The sequence below is a fragment of the Magnolia sinica genome, chromosome 4 (genome assembly GCF_029962835.1).
Source record: "Magnolia sinica isolate HGM2019 chromosome 4, MsV1, whole genome shotgun sequence".
NCBI lineage: Eukaryota > Viridiplantae > Streptophyta > Magnoliopsida > Magnoliales > Magnoliaceae > Magnolia > Magnolia sinica.
In genome coordinates, this window is record NC_080576.1 from 49,086,381 (window position 1) to 49,105,610 (window position 19,230).

Consider the following 19,230-nt stretch of genomic DNA (forward strand, 5'->3'; position numbering starts at 1 on the left):
TCTTTAGTTCACTAGTTAACCAAAAAAAAAAAACACGTCGCAAACAAATCAGTGAATCACAAAAATCAACATTAACTTGTGAAAAATAATATAATGGTTCCCACATGTACCACACAATCAAAAACAATGCACACATACACACACCACAGGGGGCCCACCATAGAAAACAATGTAAATCCACCCCTTCACGCACCTCAGTGGGCCACACTATAAAAAAACAATGCACATCCACACATACGCACACCATAGTGCGCCCCACGTGGGCCATACCACAGAAAAAAAATCTATATCTACAGAGATATTGAAAAAAAAAATTTATAAAGAACAAAAAAACGCACAGTAACGGGCATTTTAAAAGGGAAAAAATGAGAAAAACTCAAAATACCAAGTTATTTTCATTGTACATCGAAAAAAATTCAAAAAAAAAGGAGCATGCGTACCTATTTTTGTCTCAAGATGAGATTGAATTAATGAAATATGCAAAAGTTGAAGCTCCACAGCCGATCACAACCGGAATAGGGGAAATCCGATTTCTCCGTTATTTCTTCTCCATTGTTGATGAAACTGCACCAAATGGAGCTCCTTGTAAGTCTCCAACAATCAGCTAAAGAAGCCCCTTGGAAGGGCCTTTCGATCACAAGATTGAAGAGGGGGGAGAGGAAGCAACGTTGGTTTAGGGCCGACTGTCGAATACACTGTTCGAAATGGCTTCTTTTTTTCTTCTTTTTTTTTTTAAAAAAAAAACTTACTGCTATGGTGTGAGTTCACCACCATTTACAGCAGTGAAAAAAAAAATCACCACAAGTAGCCCACGCTACTTGTGATACGCACTATGCGTTCGTAGCGTATGCTACGACCGCTATGCTACATAGCGTACACTCCGTACGCTACTCAAAACACTAGCTTCTATAGCATGGGTCGAGAGGAGATTTTTCAATGTATTGCCTGTTGGACGTCACTTTGGCATGGAGGAGAAGGTCGTCGTGGGATATCTTGAATCCTAAAGGAAACTTTGAGATAGGATAAAGGAATTGTGATTGCGTGGCACTTTGGAGGAAAGGAGAGTGCTTCAGCATAGAGAATGAAAGGAAGGGTGAAAGTGGATCCCTTGGCGAAGCCCACCTGAGGCTAGTAAAAGGATTGATATGGTCGGATTCCTTACACATTCCATGATTAGCTCTATCCATCAAGAGGAGAAGCACATTTGGGACATTACTTCTTGGAGGAAAGGCCATCTAAGAGTTGAGACTATGAAAGGCCTCCTTGATGACAAGATTGAGACTATGAAAGGCCTTCTTGATGACAAGATTGAGACCATCAAACACCTTCTTAATGTCAAGGTCAAGATACCCTCCCTCTCTTTTCTTGGGCTATAAGGAGATTATCTTGAACTTTAGGTATAAGGAGATTATCTTGAACTTCTAGGCTATAAGAAGATTATCTTGAATTTGTATGTGTAGAATGAAGGTGGATTGAAAAGGAGAAATGACTTTGTGGAGGACTGATTTTAGCCCGGTGGTAAGCATCTTGGATAATATTATGTAGCCTACATTTGTCTTATTGGGGGAAATGGACATCAATAGCCATCATATTTTTCGTAATAAGAACAAAATTTGTCCTGTTGAGTTCTTTTGAAAGATGTCCCGTGTCGAAGAACTTTCTTACCATGGAGCATACTAAAGGGCCAAAAATGTTGAAGAAAGATGTTGAAATCTATCAAGACCTAGGGCTTTGAATGGGTGCGTTTAATTGAGACACAAAAATCTCCCCATCTGAGACTGGAACAAGGAGTCGAGAATTGTCTTCAGGGGTAATAGCGGGGGACATGAAGTTGAGGGTGTTGTAGGTGTGTTGATGATTATCTGTGATTAGTGACCAATATTGACATTGGGAATGTTGGTGAAGACAGCAGCTATGTCATCAAATATTTTTTAATGTGGTCAGTTTGTATGGCACAATAATGCGATTGGTATGACTATAAACAGTGAAAAAATAGAGAGGAACTAAAAGATTTTCTGTATTTTAGACAACCCAAAGGGGTTGAATATATAGAGATTACAGTCATCTATATAAGGAAAATAATAAAATCAGAATCCTCCACCTATGGAAACGAACTATACAAGTTATACTAGCTATACAAGGTATACAAGGCATGTGAGCCTGTCTAACATCCCCCCTCAAACTAATGCTGGCCATCGACAAGTAATAGTTTGCCAACTAGAAATGAATGACGTGTAGAAGTGAAGGACTTGGTGAGAATGTCGGCAATCTGATCATGGGATGCAACATGTGGAAGAGAAATGAGCTCAGACTGAAATTTCTCACGGATAAAGTGACAGTCAACTTTAATATGCTTCGTCCGTTCATGAAAAACCGGGTTAGAAACAATTTGAATGGCACTTAGATTATCAACATGGAGTGGAGTAGGATTCTGCAGAGGAATGCCCAAGTCGGAAAGAAGTCCACGTAACCAGACAAGTTCACTACACGCAGCGGACATCACCCGATATTCGACTTCTATGCTCGATTTGGAAACAGTGGCCTGGTTTTTACACTTCCAAGAGATGAGAGAAGTACCGAGAAAAACACAGTAGCCAGTGGTCGATCTTCGTGTGAGAGCGCAACCGGCCCAATCAGCATCCGAATAAACACGAAGGTCCAGAGTCGCCGTGGAGGAGAAGAACAGTGATCGATCTAGAATTCCACTTAGGTACCGTAGGATGCGCAACACCACAGTCATATGAAGAGTCTGAGAAGCAGAAACAAACTGACTGACGACTTGGACAGCGTAGGCAATATTAAGGTGAGTCATAGTTAAGTAAACCAGACTCCCAATCAAACGGCGGTATAAGTCGGGCTCGCAAGGAGATCACCATCGTCACGGCCATATTGAACGTTAAGTTCTAAGGGAGTCTAAACAGTCTTTTGATCCGTCAATGATGCCAAGGCGAGAAGATCCTTGATATATTTACGCTGGCTGACCATGATCCCACGTTTAGAATGTGAAATTTCAAGCCCAAGAAAGTATGTTAGATGGCCGAGGTCTTTCATCTTGAAGGATGATTGCAGAACTTTCTTTAAAGCCGAGATGCCAATAGCATCGCTACCAGTCAGAAGTAAGTCATCAACATAGACGAGAACAATGACAATTCCACGAGCAGTGGTGCGCAAAAATAAGGATGGGTCATGACTACTTTGAATAAAGTCAGCACCTATAACAACATCATGAAAGCGTTGGAACCATGCCCAAGGTGTCTGTTTGAGGTCATACAGGGTTTTCTTTAGGCAACATACCTTATTGTCAGGGATTAAAGAGCCAAGAGGAGGTTTCAAATATATTGTTTCTTGGAGGTCTCCATGAAGAAAAGCATTTTTTACATTCATCTGAGCAAGTGATCAAGAGCGAACGGAAGATATTGCCAGAAGAGTACAAACAGTTTTCATCTTGACCACGGGAGTGAATGTCTCATCATAATCAATTCCGTATTCCTGTTTGTATCCCTGAGTAACAAGCCGAGCCTTGTATCAATCCAATGATCCATCAGACTTGAGCTTGACAGAATAAATCCATTTGCTACCAATTAATTGTTAGTCAGTGGGTCGAGTGACAATGTCCCACATATGATTATCATTCAATGCCGCAAGTTCTTCTGCCATAGCCTTCTTCCAACAATCATGAGTGGCTGCCTGAGTGTATGAAGTACGAATAGAGACAATATCCAGAGTAGTATTCATGGCAGACATAGAGCGTATCAAGCGATCAGGCGCTCGATGTACACAAGCGGAACAACGTATCTAGGTAGGTTCAAGATCTGCAACAGGTACAGTGGGTTCGAGTTGAGTAATAGGTGGTGGATCTGTACGTGGTCGACGCGAGTAAACCTACAATGGACGAGGGAGAGTACTCGAGGCAAGAGGAATATCAAGAAAGGTGGTTAGACCAAGAGATTTTGGGGCGTGCGGAGGACGAAGAGATGAACGAAAGGCAATATGTTCAAGAAAAATAACATGTCGCGAAACCCGAACACGATGAGAAACCGAATCATAACATCGAAAACCCTTCTGAGTTTCTCCAAATCCCAAGTACATACATTTGATCAATTTTGAAAATAGTTTGTTACGCTCACGTGAAGCCAGGTGAACATAACAGATACAACCAAAAACACAAAATGTGGAATATGCATGAGGTAAGTCGGTGAGAACAAAGTATGGGGATTTACTGTTCAGAACGTTGGTTGGCATCCGGTTAATCAAGTAGACCGAATGTAACATTACTTTCACCTAGAAAGAACGAGAAAAACTTATAGTTGTCATCAGGATGTTGGCAGTTTCAACAATATGACGATTTTTTCGTTCAGCCACCCCGTTCTGTTGTGGAGTATCAGAACAGATGGTCTGATGAATAATCCCATAACCCTGAAGAAATGTACGAAAATCTATTGAGAGATATTCCCATCTGAGTCAGAGCAGAGAGTTTGAACTAGAACCCGAAATTGAGTCTCCACCATAGAGTGAAATATCTTAAATTTTTCAAAACCTTGTGACTTCAAGTGCAGAAAGTAAATCCAGGTGTAACGTGCGAAATCATCAATGAATATAACATAGAATCGTAACCCAGAGAGAGACATAATTGGTGAAGGACCCTAGACATCCGGATGCACTAGTTCAAATATAGAAGATGATTTTGTAATACTTAGAGGAAAAGGAATACACTTTTTTTTTAAAGACAACAAGATGAACAAGAATAATCCAAATCTTTTATATTAAGAGAGACGTTCCCTAACATGCCAAAAGAAAATAACTGAATTAACCGATCGGAATGTGGATGACCCAGGCGAAAGTACCACAGTTTCCACAATTTATTTGCCAAACAAATATCTAATGAAGATTGAGAAAAGAAACAACGAGCCGGAGTGACAGATGAATCAAAGTCCAGCACGTACAGACGACCATACTGCCTACCCATCCTAAGTACCTTCCCCGTTGCCAGATTCTGCACAAAACAATAGTTAGGAAGAAATATAACTAAGCAGTTATTGGATGTGAGTTGACCAACTGAAATTAAATTGGAGGAGATGTTAGGGACATGAAACACATCACGGAGGGTGAACTGGCAATGGGCAGAAGGAGAGAAAGTCAATGATCCAACGGACTGAATGGGTACTCTAGTGCCATCCACAGTAGAAATATCCTAATTTCTGGTATAGGTGTAGGGACGAATGTCACGAAGATGGGATACAGCACCAGTCATATGATTGGAAGCACCCAAATCGAATAACCATATAGAAGATGGGGATATACCTGACATACCGGCCGCAGAAAAGGCATGAACGATTTGCTGGAGCATCACAGGAGTCAAAGGTGATGAAAGACCTTCAGCAGAACAGTAGATGCGGGATCACTAACAAACGGCTCGGAAGAAATAGTTGCAGTAGTAGCAGAAAGAGCACGACCACGACCACCACGTCTACGGCCGAAAGAAGAAGCATAGGCACGTGTACGGCAGTCCTGAATACCATGACCAGTCCATCAACAATAAGCGCACCATTCTTTGCACTGAGCGACGACATAACCCACCTTGTTGTAGCCACGACAAGTCGAAGGAGTGGAACCACGGGTTGGTGTAGTGGTGGACACAGCAAGCACCATATCAGATGATCCCAGAGTTGAGGAAGGAAGAGAGAGAACTTTCAGTCGTTGTTCTTCAGCCAATAAATCATTAATAACCAAATTCAATGAAGGAGTAAGGCTACGGTTCAAGAGAGCAGCCCGACAATGCTTAAATTCTAGACGCAGCTTCATAAGAAACTGTTGAACTTGCACACTCTCGCGCATAGTTTAGAATATCTTAGGAAATGTCGGATCCATCATAGCCATCTCTGTCCAAATTGTGACAATTTTGGAGTAAAATGATTGAATATTGTCGTCACCCTGAGTAATGTTAACGAGATCCTGTTCCAGGCGGTATAACCAGGCCGCATTACTCTGTTGATAAATTGTCTGGAGATGCTCCCACATTGCCTTAGCAGTGCGATGAGGTGTGAGGCCAACAGCAATGGACCGATCAACCGAATCGAGAATCCAAGTAATAATCCGTCCATTGTTCATTTCCCAATCAGCTATTTTGTCGGCATCTGTGGAAGTGGAGATAGTAATAGATTCATCAATTAGTCCCCACAAACCACACCCTTGAGGAAGTTTTGAAAATGGATGGCACATATAGAATAGTTGGTACCATCAAAACTACAACGTGGGGCCTCTGTACGTGATGAGTCTTTGTCCATTGATCTGAAGTAATGTAAAGCACGCAAAGAGTCACAGCAGAAGAAGGTTTTAGATGTACCTTGCAGCAGGAGATACCCAAGGGATTGTAGTTTCTGGATCTAGCGTAATAGCAACAACAACAGGGGTCGCTGGATCTGGAAAATCTAGATCTGGAACAGCAACAGGGGTTGCTGGATATGGAATGAAGTCGCTGGATCTGGAAAATCTAGATCTGGAACAACAACAGTGGTTGCTAGATCTGGAACGAATTTCAACAACAACAACAGATCGGAGAGCAGAGGGGCGTGCAATAGGGGTGGTCGGACGAGCAGTGGCGACGCTGTAAGGGTGGTCGGACGAGCAGTGGCGACGCTGTAGGGGTGGTCGGACGAGCATGCGGTAGAGATGGTCGGACGACGCAGTAGGGGTGGCAGGATGACGCAGGGGCGGTCGGACGCGCAGGGATGGGGGCCGGATGCAGCAAAGATGGTGGCCGGACGCAGGGATGGTCGAATCTGACAGGTGGTGCCAATTTTGGATTAGTGAAGCTCTGATACCATATAAACAGTAAAAAAACAGAGAGGAGCTGAAAGATTTTCTGTATTTAAGACAACCCAAAGGGATTGAATATATAGAGATTATAGTCATCTATACAAGAAAAATAATAAAATCAGAATCCTCTACCTATGGAAACGAACTATACAAGGTATACAAGGCACGTGGAGCCTGTATAACAATGACAAGGTACCATGGAAGAATTCATATTTTGGTCTCCAGATTTCAGCCAGTTATATCTAGACTTTTATTACCCATGAATTTCCAGTTGGCTGAAAAGTCTGTGATATTGTGATGTTAGAGCATTAGGACTAGGGAGGGCGTGGATCACCTGACCAATTGGGCATTGCATATTTCGGTTTGATCAATTTGAACTCTTAAGTTGGAAAGGTTTGGGTAAATGATACCACATAGGTTTCTGTTCAGTGATTGAGTCTTGATTGTAGGTTTTCTAGTTTGCGGCAAATGGTAGAAGCAGGGGTGCTGATGATTGGGATATTCCAGACAGAGAGCGTAACTCCAGCAGAAAGGACAAGGAGTCAAGGACAGAAAGAATGGTTATGTTCTGTTTGAAGAGGAGAGGGCAATAATCAGAGGCATTTCTGGGAAGATAAGCCTGGCATCAGGAAATATGAATTGCCAAGAGGAATTGGCCAGGGCTCAGTTCTAGGGCTCCTTGATGTTTGCTATACCTTGACAGTAGTTGTCCCAAGCACATGGATTTCCCAATGTCTATATGGCCAAATGAATTTATACAGGAGATAAATGAGGATGCAATGGAAAAGTTGATAGTTTATCCCCCATGTTTTTCCTGGCTATAACTGATGGCATTAAAGTTCAATAAGTAGCCATGGAGATGGAAAAGTATGAGCAAGATCGGTGTCCATTCTAGAGGTTGTTGTGAATGCGGGCAATAGGTCTATAGCATAAAAGTATGAGAGAAGCCTTGTAGCTTTCGAAGTAGTTGAAATACTAGCAAGCATAGCCAGATGGACTTTGAGGTTGCTTCCACAGATATATGAGAGTTGAATCATGAAAGCCACAGACTGCCCAACATACCGGATGCTGGAATGAGAAAGTTAGCGGGGAGCTTTTTTCCTATGGAAAGAAGCATTCCACCAGGAGGAGGGACCGAAAAAGGTCTCTAATAGAGCCACCAGGTCAATATGCTCTCGAATGTGAGCATTTAAAGTTTTGCAAAATGGGGGTGACTAGACGCCCCTCAGCAGTTCCATGACAATAGCTCCATTGCATAAATAAACAGATGAAAGTAGAGATACCTTGTTTGATCATAAACGCTCTAGCGCCTAGCGGTGACTGCATTTGCTCAGATAGTAGCAGTTGCTTCAACATTGAACATTTTGGAAGACCAGAAGCTTGAAGCCTGGTCCAAGATGGTTTTGCCATCTGAGTATGAGTGGTACAGGGAGTTCGTTTTGGAGTATGTTTCTTGAACTCATAGGTTCGAGTGGTAACTGTAAGTGCATCTTGGAGTTCAACCTCCATGGTGAGTAATAAATGAATGGATGGATAATTGGAGGCAATGAAATAATCCAGGTGGATTGTTTGAGGTGAGGGAGGTTGTTCATCAGTCTGGTTAAGAGTTAGCTAGGGGGATTGGGAGGCGGTGTCCACGGGATGAGCGACGGAAGGGCATTTAAGCCAGAGTCTGGAACTTGGAAGTTCAGAGAGGTGGTTGTGAGTGTGGACATTTGAGAAGCAGGGACAAGTATATGATAACAGCAGAGCCTGAAAGGGGTACAAGTGATCCAACAGATTCATGGCTGGGTGTCGAAGATGAGAAGATGGTGGTGGATCAAAGGTTCTTGGTGAGCATGGCAGGAATGTTGAGTGGAGGTGAGGTGAGAGTTTGAATTGACGGGATGGGAATTACGTGTGGGTGTGGTTGGAGTCTTGGGAATCCTTGCAAATGATGAGCTGAGAGGTTTTCTGATGGTGTCTTGCTTTAACATTTTCTCCTACTAGGGCCTATTTGGATTGAGAATTACATTAGTAATTTGCTATAAAAGTACAATGACTACAAATAACAACATCTATCTCCTGAAAACAGGACAAGTAAGTTAACCGACAATTCTTGTGTTTGGACAGGCATGTTAAAATACTAATAATGATAATTTTATATTACTTTAATGTCAAATCATAGACAAAAATACACTGATGTGTGTGTTTGGATAAGAGATTTCCATTGCAATAATATGTAAAATTGTAATGATTACAAATTCATTTGCCTATTTGCTATTACATCTGCATTTGACCACCAAATTATGTGTTTAAACAAACATTGTAAAATCGTAATGATGACACTTATTACAATACATTACCGATGTAATTAGCAATCCAAACGGGCCCCCTAGTTTGCCATACCCCGTGACCTTATTGTGATGAGTCATGTACAGCATCCAATAGCGCATCCTGTGCAGCAGACGTGTAGAGAAACAAAGACCTTCTGTAGCATCCAATAAATGAGTCAACTTCAAGCCTGCACCACATACCTTCCAAGTGCATTAATGTCTTGAAACAGTGAGGAAAGGCGACGTAGTCTGTTTGAGTTCATCTGCTGTAATTCTTTGCCTTGGATGTCTCTGCATATAACATATGTTAGAATTGAAATCAAAATGATTATTGCTTTCAGTTTAGTCGAGAATCTAAATGACCCCATGCAGAAGAGTTTGTGTTGATTTTTTAAAGCTAAGCAACTGTGACATTTGAAAGATTCTATGCGAGAAGATTCTCCCCAACTACAACATTTACAAGGACAGAGAAGTATCAGCCATTTCAAGATAATAGCAATGATGATGATGAATTACAAGATATTATAACAAAATCGATGACAGCTTATAACGAATTTACAGTGCATGCATGATAGCTAGATCAATGACAATCCTATTGAAGGAACAGCCAATTCAAAATAATAATCATGACAATGTTTACCTGTTCTGTTATCTTGTCCACAGCTTTTCTAAAGACGGCTTTGGATTCAAGGTCTGGAAAATTCCTCTTTGCATACAAAGGGCGTGAAACTTTCAAGAAGAGGACAATAACACAGCTTTCAAAGTGACAATAAAAAGAAGAGAAATCATAGTGCTCATCTCAAATTAATCGCACCTGTAGCCAGGCCAGCTATCTGTACAGGTTGGGCCCATATTCCAAGCGATCAAGTGTATTCATCTGGTGAGCATAACTATGGGGGGAAACGGATAAAAAAATCTCCTTCATTAAACAATCCCAGCCATTTGATAGGAATTTTAACATGGCAAGTCAACTTCCACTCATAGACCAACAGCCGGATGGCTAGGATCACCTGTTGGCCATCCTTCACCTACAGCGGCCCCCTCCAGATGAATGATCCAGAGAAATTGGCTTCACATGCACAGAATGGGGGATCAAACAGAAATTTTCGCTGGTCTACATTGTATAATCCCTCACAAACAGTGACTCTCCGAAACTGGGATGAACATTTAGGCTGCGTGCAGATGCACATATGAACTAAATTGCGAACAGTTAGTTTAATCAAGAGGAATTAAAATAGTACTCACAGTGAGGAAGCAGCAGTCAAATTACGGTTGCATTCCTTCCAACTCTAAACTGAATGCGACGTATTTGCAATTCAGAGCCAAGAGCAATTTAATTATTTCTCACTTCACCGGACCAAGGCCCATGAGGACACTATAAACGCGTTTGCATCACGCATGGAAATGAGACACATGTTTGGCATCAAAGCCACTTAATCACGCAAGCCGCTAATTGAACAACTAAATCATCTAATGGATGAGATTACAGGACGTGCATCTGATGATCAGCCTACCAGATGTTTGGCCTTAATTGTCCAAAGATCAGCCCCATTTTTTGCCTCTCTTTTTTTAAGTGGCTTAAATCAGCAGCTAATACATATGAACTGGTCAATTCGCGGGCCCATTGTGCAAATTCAACTCAAATAATCAGGACCCATGGTTCACCAATCCAGACATGATTATTATGTCCCAACAATGGACGGATTGCCTCAAACATTTCCTTGATAAGACAATCTTAACATTTCAATTAGTGTTCTACAAATAGGCATTCATGAAGAGCAAAGCAACAACTGTACACATTCAGATGAAAAAGGTTTCAACATTGGTCGTTGGAGTCTTGCAATCTTGGAGATTTTTGGGTATTTTTCAAACTCCAGTAGGGCTCAACAAACAAATATATTCGAGAACTCCACTTGTCAGAACTGAAAGCACATGTATACTGTGCAAATATGCAGGCCTCGTATCATATAATTCCTCCCATAAAGAAGCAGGTAGTTAATACATAGGGTACGTATCTACATCATCCTTGGTATGTATCTACATCATCCTTAGCAAGAGAATCTGTCAACTCCTTAGCCTACAAGGAATAGAAAAGAAGGCTACCTGTAAGGATGGTCCTGTTACTTCAATTTCATTACAAGACAGGTAAACCTGCAAGGTTCCTTGCATGGTCTAGCTGCCAATGGAGTCATGTTTCCAGAGTTTCATTCCAAAATGATAGGACCAAAGAGATTCCTTCAAAATCTTCAACCCTATCAAATGGCCCTAATTACCTTTTTTTTTTTTTTTTTTTGAAAGATAAACTTCCATTTTGTTTGAGCCTCCTAATCCAATTGGCTCAAGGGAAAAAAAAAAAAATCCTTCATTTCACATCTCCAATCCCGGCATCTCTTGGCTAAAACTTGAACTACAATCCACAGTTATCTTCCAATGAACAAAGAAGCTTTCCTCACAGCAATTCCTTCTCCAAACCTCCCAGCTCTATCTCTTGGAATTCCATTCAAATGGAGGCCCACCCCACTTGAAGATGCTTAGTAGGAGCCTAAATTCCAGCCAGAGTGATTTTATCCTCAAAGATGCATTTCTTGCGCTCCTTCCATATATACCACAACATAGAAAATTGGAGAATATTCCACGAGGCCTCTCATGTCAAGTTTTAAAAGGTCGCAATGACCAACCATCAAAGCTTGGATACCAAAAAAGGTCAAAACAATGTTAAAGAGCTAGAAGAAGAAGGTGCCAGTTGAAGTCACAAATAATAGAGGAGAAAGAAATGGTCAACTGATTCTTCTGGCTCCGATCGCATAAATCAAATGTTAGGGAATAAGAGGTTGTGGCATCATAGTTGGTCCAATGTCAATGTTTTGTTTTCTACAGTGGGAAAGAGATGACACCGATGCCTTCAACATGGAGATACACCAGCATTTTCCACACCAAGTGCTTTAAAGAATGGTCCAGACAAGAAAATGCCATGAGGACATGCAGCCCAGTATTTTTTCATCACTTTGCCTGAGAAGCAGCTCGCTTCATCCAATACATCACCCAAACATCTTCCCTCAATTACCTCACAACTGTCTCCGGTAAGAATGCTCCTTGAGGGCCTGTTTGATTTTCCAAATCCTATGTAAATGCCCTATGAAAAAGTAATTAATACTCTTCAACCCTGTTTGAAAATGCACTTGTATTTCTATTTTGAAAACCGGACCAAAAGGGCTGGTTTAAATTTGTGGGCCCCACCTTGATATATATATATGATGTATCTACGCCGCCCATCCATTTTAGTGTAACATTTTGAGGCATGAGCCAAAGAATGAGGCAGATTCAACACTCATGTGGCCCACACCAAAGGAAACAATGACCCCAAGAAGTTTTTAACAGTAGGTGTTCGATTCCCTAAATCCTGTGGTGTGGTCCCCTTGAGCTTTGGATCTGCCACATCTTTTTGGTCATGCCCTAAATTCAGCTGGCATAACGGATGGACGATGTGGATAAGCCACATACATCACGGTGGGCCCTGCATATATTTGACAGCATCCTCGGTTTCAGTGCTCAAAAAAAGTAAGCGTCAAATCAAGAATTGGTAACAATGCCGTAATTACAGAAGGAAATAAGTATTACCCATTTGCAATGTATTTATTGAGGGTTTGGAAAATCAAACATGCCCTAAGAGTATTACCCTATATAACCTATGAAATCTCACTTTAGACAATTATTCTAGATATAGCACTGAACAGTGAAAACAATATCAAGTACAATTGAAGACCAAGATTCTTCAGGATGAATAGTGAACTTCATACACAGATCTAAGATACATGAAATTTTGAATTTCTGCCAGAAAAAAAAAAAAACCTCACTTATGAGTACCAAAATGAATTACCTTGCTTCGAAGTGTTGCTTGTCACAGAACAAAGCCAACTCTAGAAGCTCCACATCAATGCAATACTTCATGCTCCCAAGATGACTTTTTCAAAAATTTCATCTTGAAATTGCATATGAGAGAATTATCATGTTATTTTCTTTGAGATTGTAGTAGTACAACTCTAAAATACAGGTGATATGTTTCAGTACATCATGAAAAAGAAACAGAAAAAAAAAAATAAAAAATCAAGCAGCTCTACAAGAAACATTTGCTTTAAAAACTCTATATGATGTTGAGCCGAACGCATTGAAAGAAATGCTCATGGTAAGAAAGGGGGAAAAATAAAAATCAACAATTTTTCAAGCACCAGGAGGGCACCTCTATGAAGTCCACCAGAGTCAGTTTTTCTATCTACTGAAGGAAACCACCTCAAAGAATGAAAATCAACCCCAAATCCGCTGCCGAGATTCAATTAGCAACTCATTGAGCATTATATGAACGACTGCTTCATAGACTACTCCACTGTAATGCATCCCATCAGCTGTACATCGTGACCCACAACTACGACTAAGTGACTCAATATCCAGCAACATAAATGGCCCACCCAATCGACGCAAAAGCTTGCTCTCATCAAGCTCACGGTCATAAGCATTGCAAACCACTCGAGTCATCTTCTCCTTCTTTTCTTCCGTATTCAACATTGAATTTATGAGTGTCGGCATACCGAGCCAAAACATGTGGGGAGATTGAACCGAAACAGACCCTGTAACCGGCCCATCAGACCCAAATTCTGAAACAATCGGCAACAACGATGCCACCGATCTCCTCAGCAACCCCAGTGAATCCCCAAAATCCGACGCATCAGTAAAACGCAGCATATGCCACAAACCAGAACCCATTACCAGCACATCCGGATACTGCCGTTCGCGTTGAAATCCCTTAACCAAACCAGTCAGATTCATCGGATATGGTGCCCAGATAAAATCCAACTTCGCCCCATTCTCTTCAATCACAATATGATAATCGCTGTGCCGTTTAAACAAATCCCGTCTGACTGACTCCATTTCCGTTGAATCTAACATCAAATTGAGCAGAGCAAGAATAAATAGACGGGCCTGGGAGTCCCCAGCTATGACGACCCACGACCCATTGAGGAGATCCAAAGCGTCAGATCGACCCAATTTCGAAAACCCACATGCAATTACAGACGTAGAATTTGTCCATGCCCACGGTTCACCATAATCCGAAGAATTCAATGAGAAATCACTAACCACAATCGAGTTGTCGTCCCAGGAAATATCATGGAGGAAGGAGGTGCAGGAATCTCTGTCTTCCAAGACGACAGCGGGGGATGAGAAGGAGGAGATGACGTCGGAGACAGAAGGGAAGTAAGGTGTAAGGTGGACGCCAACGGCGAGAGTGATGAAGAGGGCCCCACTGAAGAAGAGCATTTTATTGCGGCTGAGATGCCATCCGGCCATTCCCATAGGGACGAAGAGTACGACACATGCAGCGAGGATGCCAAATTGCAAAGCTCCCATCATTTCTTAATTTTCAATGACTAGATTTCGATTTCAGGAAATGGCATCGGAAAATGATTTTAGGGTTTGTTTATGGCATCGGATCTGTGAAGATGACTTAACACCTGCAAACGGCTGTAGGTTAAGTAGTTAACTTCACCGGCAACCCATTTTTTTTTTTGGGAGCGGATTTGATATAGAGGACGCGGATTTCCTGAGAAAAGCCTTTCGCAGGAAGTTCCTGCGCAAGGATGCTGGGTGAGACCCACCGAGATTTTTGTGTAAAATCCACCCCGTCCATACGTTTTGAGAGCTAAATTTAGTACGTGAGACCAAACAATAGGTGTACATAACACTTATATGGGCCACACGAGAGGAAACATCGGGTATTCAATGAGAATCGTTGAATCATTCTTTTGGCCATAAAAGTTCTATATGAAGCTATAATTTCGGTGGGAATTTCTTTCCCCAATTTTCCCTCTGGTGTGACCCACTTGAGTTTTGTATCCACTTAATTTTTGGTCCCACGCCTTAAAATGAGCTCTCAAAACCGATGGACGGAATGAATTTCTATCATACATTGCAGTGGGCCCCACCCAGCATACTTGCGCAGGACACATAACGCTTCCGTAGCCAAAAGGGGAAACGGATTGGCTACTCCCCCTTACACCAACCAAGGGCTGATGGTCGGTGCTATGTGGGCCCCACCATGATGTATTTGTTTCATCCATGCCATCCATCTATTTTTAGAGACCATTTTACCATATGAGTCCAAAAATTAGGTATATCTAAATCTCAAGTGGACCACATTACAGGAAACAGTGTTGAATGAGGTTCGACCGTTTAAAACATTTCGGGGCCATAAAAGTTTTGGATGAAGCTGATATTTGTTTTTTCTCTTCATCTGGGCCTGTATGACCTAGTCAACAGATTGGATGTCAAATAAACAGTATAGTGGGCCTAAGGTTAATTTTAATGGAGGATATCTGTGGTGTAGTCCACCTGAGATTAATATCCATCTAATTTTTGAGATTAAGCCATAAAATGATATGTAAAAATGGATGAATGGAATGGATGAAACACATACATCATGTTGGGGCCCACATAGCACCGACCACTAGCCACGGGCTGGTGGCTGGGGGAGTATCCAATCCGTTTCAGCCAAAAGGCTACTACAGTGGCGTGGCAAAATGGCATTGGTGGGTACCAATCGGCTGTTTACTTCCAATAAATGCTACTCCAACGGAGATACGTTAGCAGTTGCATTTCCGTTTAGGCGGTGAACGCACTCGGCCACGCACAGGTAATTGTTTATCTTAAGGAAAAAAGGACGCTGATTCCCTATGATCTTTCACAGGAAGTTCCTACGCTGAGAACCCAGGTGGGGTCCACTATGATGTTTGTGAGAAATCCTACCCGTCCATCCATTTTTTGAGTTCAATTCAGGACATGAAGCCAAAAATGAACCGTTTCCAGAGCTCAAGTTGGCCAAAAACATGATAATTGAACGTCCACAGTTGAAATATTTGTGGGCCACAGAAGTTTTGAGTCATGCTAATATTTGTGATTTCAATTCATCCCAATAGGAATGAAGTTATTAACGATATGGATGGCTTGTAAACATCACTGTCGAACCCAGGTAGATTTTAATGGTAGGAATTTTCCTAACCACATTTTCCTTTAGTACGGCCTACTTGAGCTTTGGATACGGTTCTTTTTTGGCATCATGTCCTAAAATGAACTCAAAAAACAGATGGAAGGAGAGGATTTCTTAAAAACATCACAGTGGGCCCCACCTGGGTTTCCAGCGCAGGGTACGGAAAAAAACGTATCTGGAGTTTACCAGTACGTGGCCAAGGGAAGCGGATTGCGTACTGAGTAAACTCCGTGGGGCCATGATTTATGTATTTTATCCTATCTGTCCATCCATTTTATAAGATAATTTTATGACCTTAGCCCAAAACCTAAGCATATAAAAGGCTAAAATCGACCACACCAAAGGAAACAGGGTGAATTGATTTTATACCATTGAAAAATTATTGGGGGCCACAGAAGTTTTGGATCAATATTATATTTGTTTTTTACCTTCATCCATGTTTTTGATCCTTTGAACAATTTGGATGAAAAATAAACATCACTGTGGGGCCTGGAAAGGTTTCAACGGTGGAAATCATTAATTCCACTATTTCCTGTGGTATGGTCCACTTGAGATTTTTATAAGCTTCAATTTTGGGCTCAACGCCTAAAATTAGATGAAAAAACAGATGGAAGGTGTGGATAAATCACATAAATTCACAATGGGCCCAACTGAAGTTTCTCAATATGAAAATCCCATTTCGTGGCCGAGTGGGTGCACGCCGGAAACGGAGAGAGATCTGTTAACGGATCTAAGGGAGTAGCATTTATGCCAAGGGAACATACCATTGGTATCTAACCAATGACATTTTGTGTGAGACCCGACCCGAGTTTGCATGTGTGCATGTGTGTGTGTGAGTATGCATTTTGTTCATTTTAGTCTCGTAGTCCTATCGGTCAAATTCGGGCTACCCGCGACTTTCGGATAGTGTTTGCAGTCATCCTTGAGTTCAGTCACATAGACCCGACTCAGATTGACTCAAGACCTATGCCATTGCGACCGCATCGTCGTCGTGGTTCCAACGCCACGTCTCTTACGTAAATCCGACGTATCCATCAAAAGTTATAGGCCGCGCATTATTTAGGCCGTTGGTTGCATTTTTGGTAGGTCCCACCTGACTTACATGTTTCCCCAAATGCACTATTCCCCATGTAAGCCACCTTTAACCTAGCAATGATGACTTCTTTTCTTAAGGAAACCATGATGAGATTAGCTTCTCTAGGCAATGATGAGCCACTCTATCCCATGAGCAATGATTGTTTTCTCTTTTCAAAAACTCATCTTTTTCTAAGAAACTAATCATTCCACCTCTACAACTCTTCCATATCTCTCTCTCTCTTCCTTCATTTTCTCTTTTCCTCCTTGCAAGATCACCCAAACATCCTACCTTGCTGAAAATTCCAGCCACATTTCTTTCATCTCCCTCCTCATCTAACCCTCCATTTTCCATCTTGACCCTTCATCCATGGTCCTTGAAGCCTAACAATTTCAATGCATCAAGAACTTTGAAGATCCAAGCAAGGTGGGTGCTCTTAAATCTTCTTTCATCTCATCTTTAGAGACTTGTGGGACCCATCAAGTGATGATGGAGGTCCCCCATGTCTCCATGATTGAGGCCAATGACCTATTTTCTTGTATACATGATTCATGAATGGGGCCATTCTCCATGGACACCATCATGGCAATTTCTTTTGGTACATGTCATGTAGGGGTCATCTAGACCATAGATTTTGGTGGGAGAAGGTACTCCCACCATATGATTAATTCCTAGTACATGCATGGAGTTAGATCTTGTTTGTATGTGATTTAATGCATGGCATGTATTTATTGTGATGAAGGGAGGGCCTCAATAGTGGCGGAGACCCTCCTTTGTAGCTAGATTTTTTTCTTTTTTTTTCCCTTAATCTATCCTTCATTTCTGATGTGTGTTGCCCACTTAGGGGCCCTAGAATATCCAGACCGTCCAAACAAGGTGGATGCCCATGGCTGTCCATTCCTTAGACGTCAACACCCTATTTGCTCCTATTTGAATGCATGCAATGGGTTTTGTGAATGGGGTTTTTGTCTGAAAGTTTGTGGGGCCCACTGAGGTGGACCACAACACTAATCTTATGGGGTATTTCCCCTTTTAATCAGTGGTTATGATCAGTTATTTCAAGACATATCTTGCTGTCCAGAAAATTTTTGGACTGTTTCTAGATTGTTTTTGGCATGGTCTATGGACTAATTTGAAGGATGTTTTACCTCCACTATTTGATTATTTCTGGAGGCATCGACCCCACCTAGAAGTATGACAAATTTCACCCTCATCTGTCCCTGTGTGATCACCCAAAAGGGTAGGCCAAGGAGGGTGGACAGTCCAGATTTTTTCTGGACTGTCTAGCCACACTGTTTGCTGTAAAATCATAAATATCAGCCCGATTTTGAAATGGTGGGCCACCTTTGTGGACCCCACTTTACTGTATACTTGTATAAGAAAGTTGTCTTTGCATTTTTCTAAATTTACATACACCTGGGCCCACTCAAATGGGGTGCAAAAGTCAAGGACAACAGCATTGCTGCAGTAGGAAAATAAAAAAATTCCGACCTTGCTATCCATAAATTGCAGGAGTTAAATAAAATATTTTTACTATCTCAAAAATTTTAAATTTTTGTAGGGAGGTGTCCCACCCATGGTAGGACCTACCCACACAATTTCAGGGCCAAGGGATCCCATTTGGGCATCCAAAAGGGTGAGCCAACATACTGGACTGCCAGAATTTTCTGCTGTGCAGTCCAGTAGCATAGTCCCATAAAAAAATAAAGTTTTAAAAAATACTTTCTAAGAAGTTGGGCCATATTTCTAGGTCCCACCTTGTTGTAGGCTTGATGAGGGACCTTGGGTCCAAATATCAGGGATTTTGGAGGCCCAGAACCCACCCATTGGATGACCCAAATTCAGCACAGTTATATTCCAGCAATATTCTACCCTGGACAGATTGTATTCCTCAAATTAATTAAAATACTTTTGGGTATCTTAAAATCATGAAAATTTACAAGGAGGTGGTCCACCCATGGTGGGACCCACCTACCAATTTTTGGGGC

General features: G+C 41.6%; 1 protein-coding gene across 3 annotated transcripts; it reads right to left on the reverse strand.

The window, feature by feature from the left end:
* Positions 1 to 8,927: 8,927 nt before the first annotated feature.
* LOC131243092 (protein ALTERED XYLOGLUCAN 9) lies at positions 8,928 to 14,685 on the reverse strand. Of its 3 annotated transcripts, none has more exons than XM_058242184.1 (3): positions 13,369 to 14,685; positions 13,009 to 13,110; positions 8,928 to 9,422 (listed from the first exon to the last, which is right to left on the reverse strand). In XM_058242184.1, the coding sequence occupies exon 1, from the start codon at positions 14,532 to 14,534 to the stop codon at positions 13,434 to 13,436; it is 1,101 nt and encodes a 366-aa protein (XP_058098167.1). In that variant the 5' UTR covers positions 14,535 to 14,685; the 3' UTR covers positions 8,928 to 9,422; positions 13,009 to 13,110; positions 13,369 to 13,433. The 3 variants fall into 3 exon arrangements, with proteins under 3 accessions (XP_058098167.1, XP_058098169.1, XP_058098168.1); XM_058242186.1 differs by having other exon boundaries at positions 13,009 to 13,171; XM_058242185.1 differs by lacking the exon at positions 13,009 to 13,110.
* Positions 14,686 to 19,230: the final 4,545 nt, after the last annotated feature.

Bases quoted from the DNA above. Each gene is read 5' to 3' on its own strand.
- LOC131243092 (XM_058242185.1), bottom strand. From the start codon at position 14,534: ATGATGGGAGCTTTGCAATTTGGCATCCTCGCTGCATGTGTCGTACTC.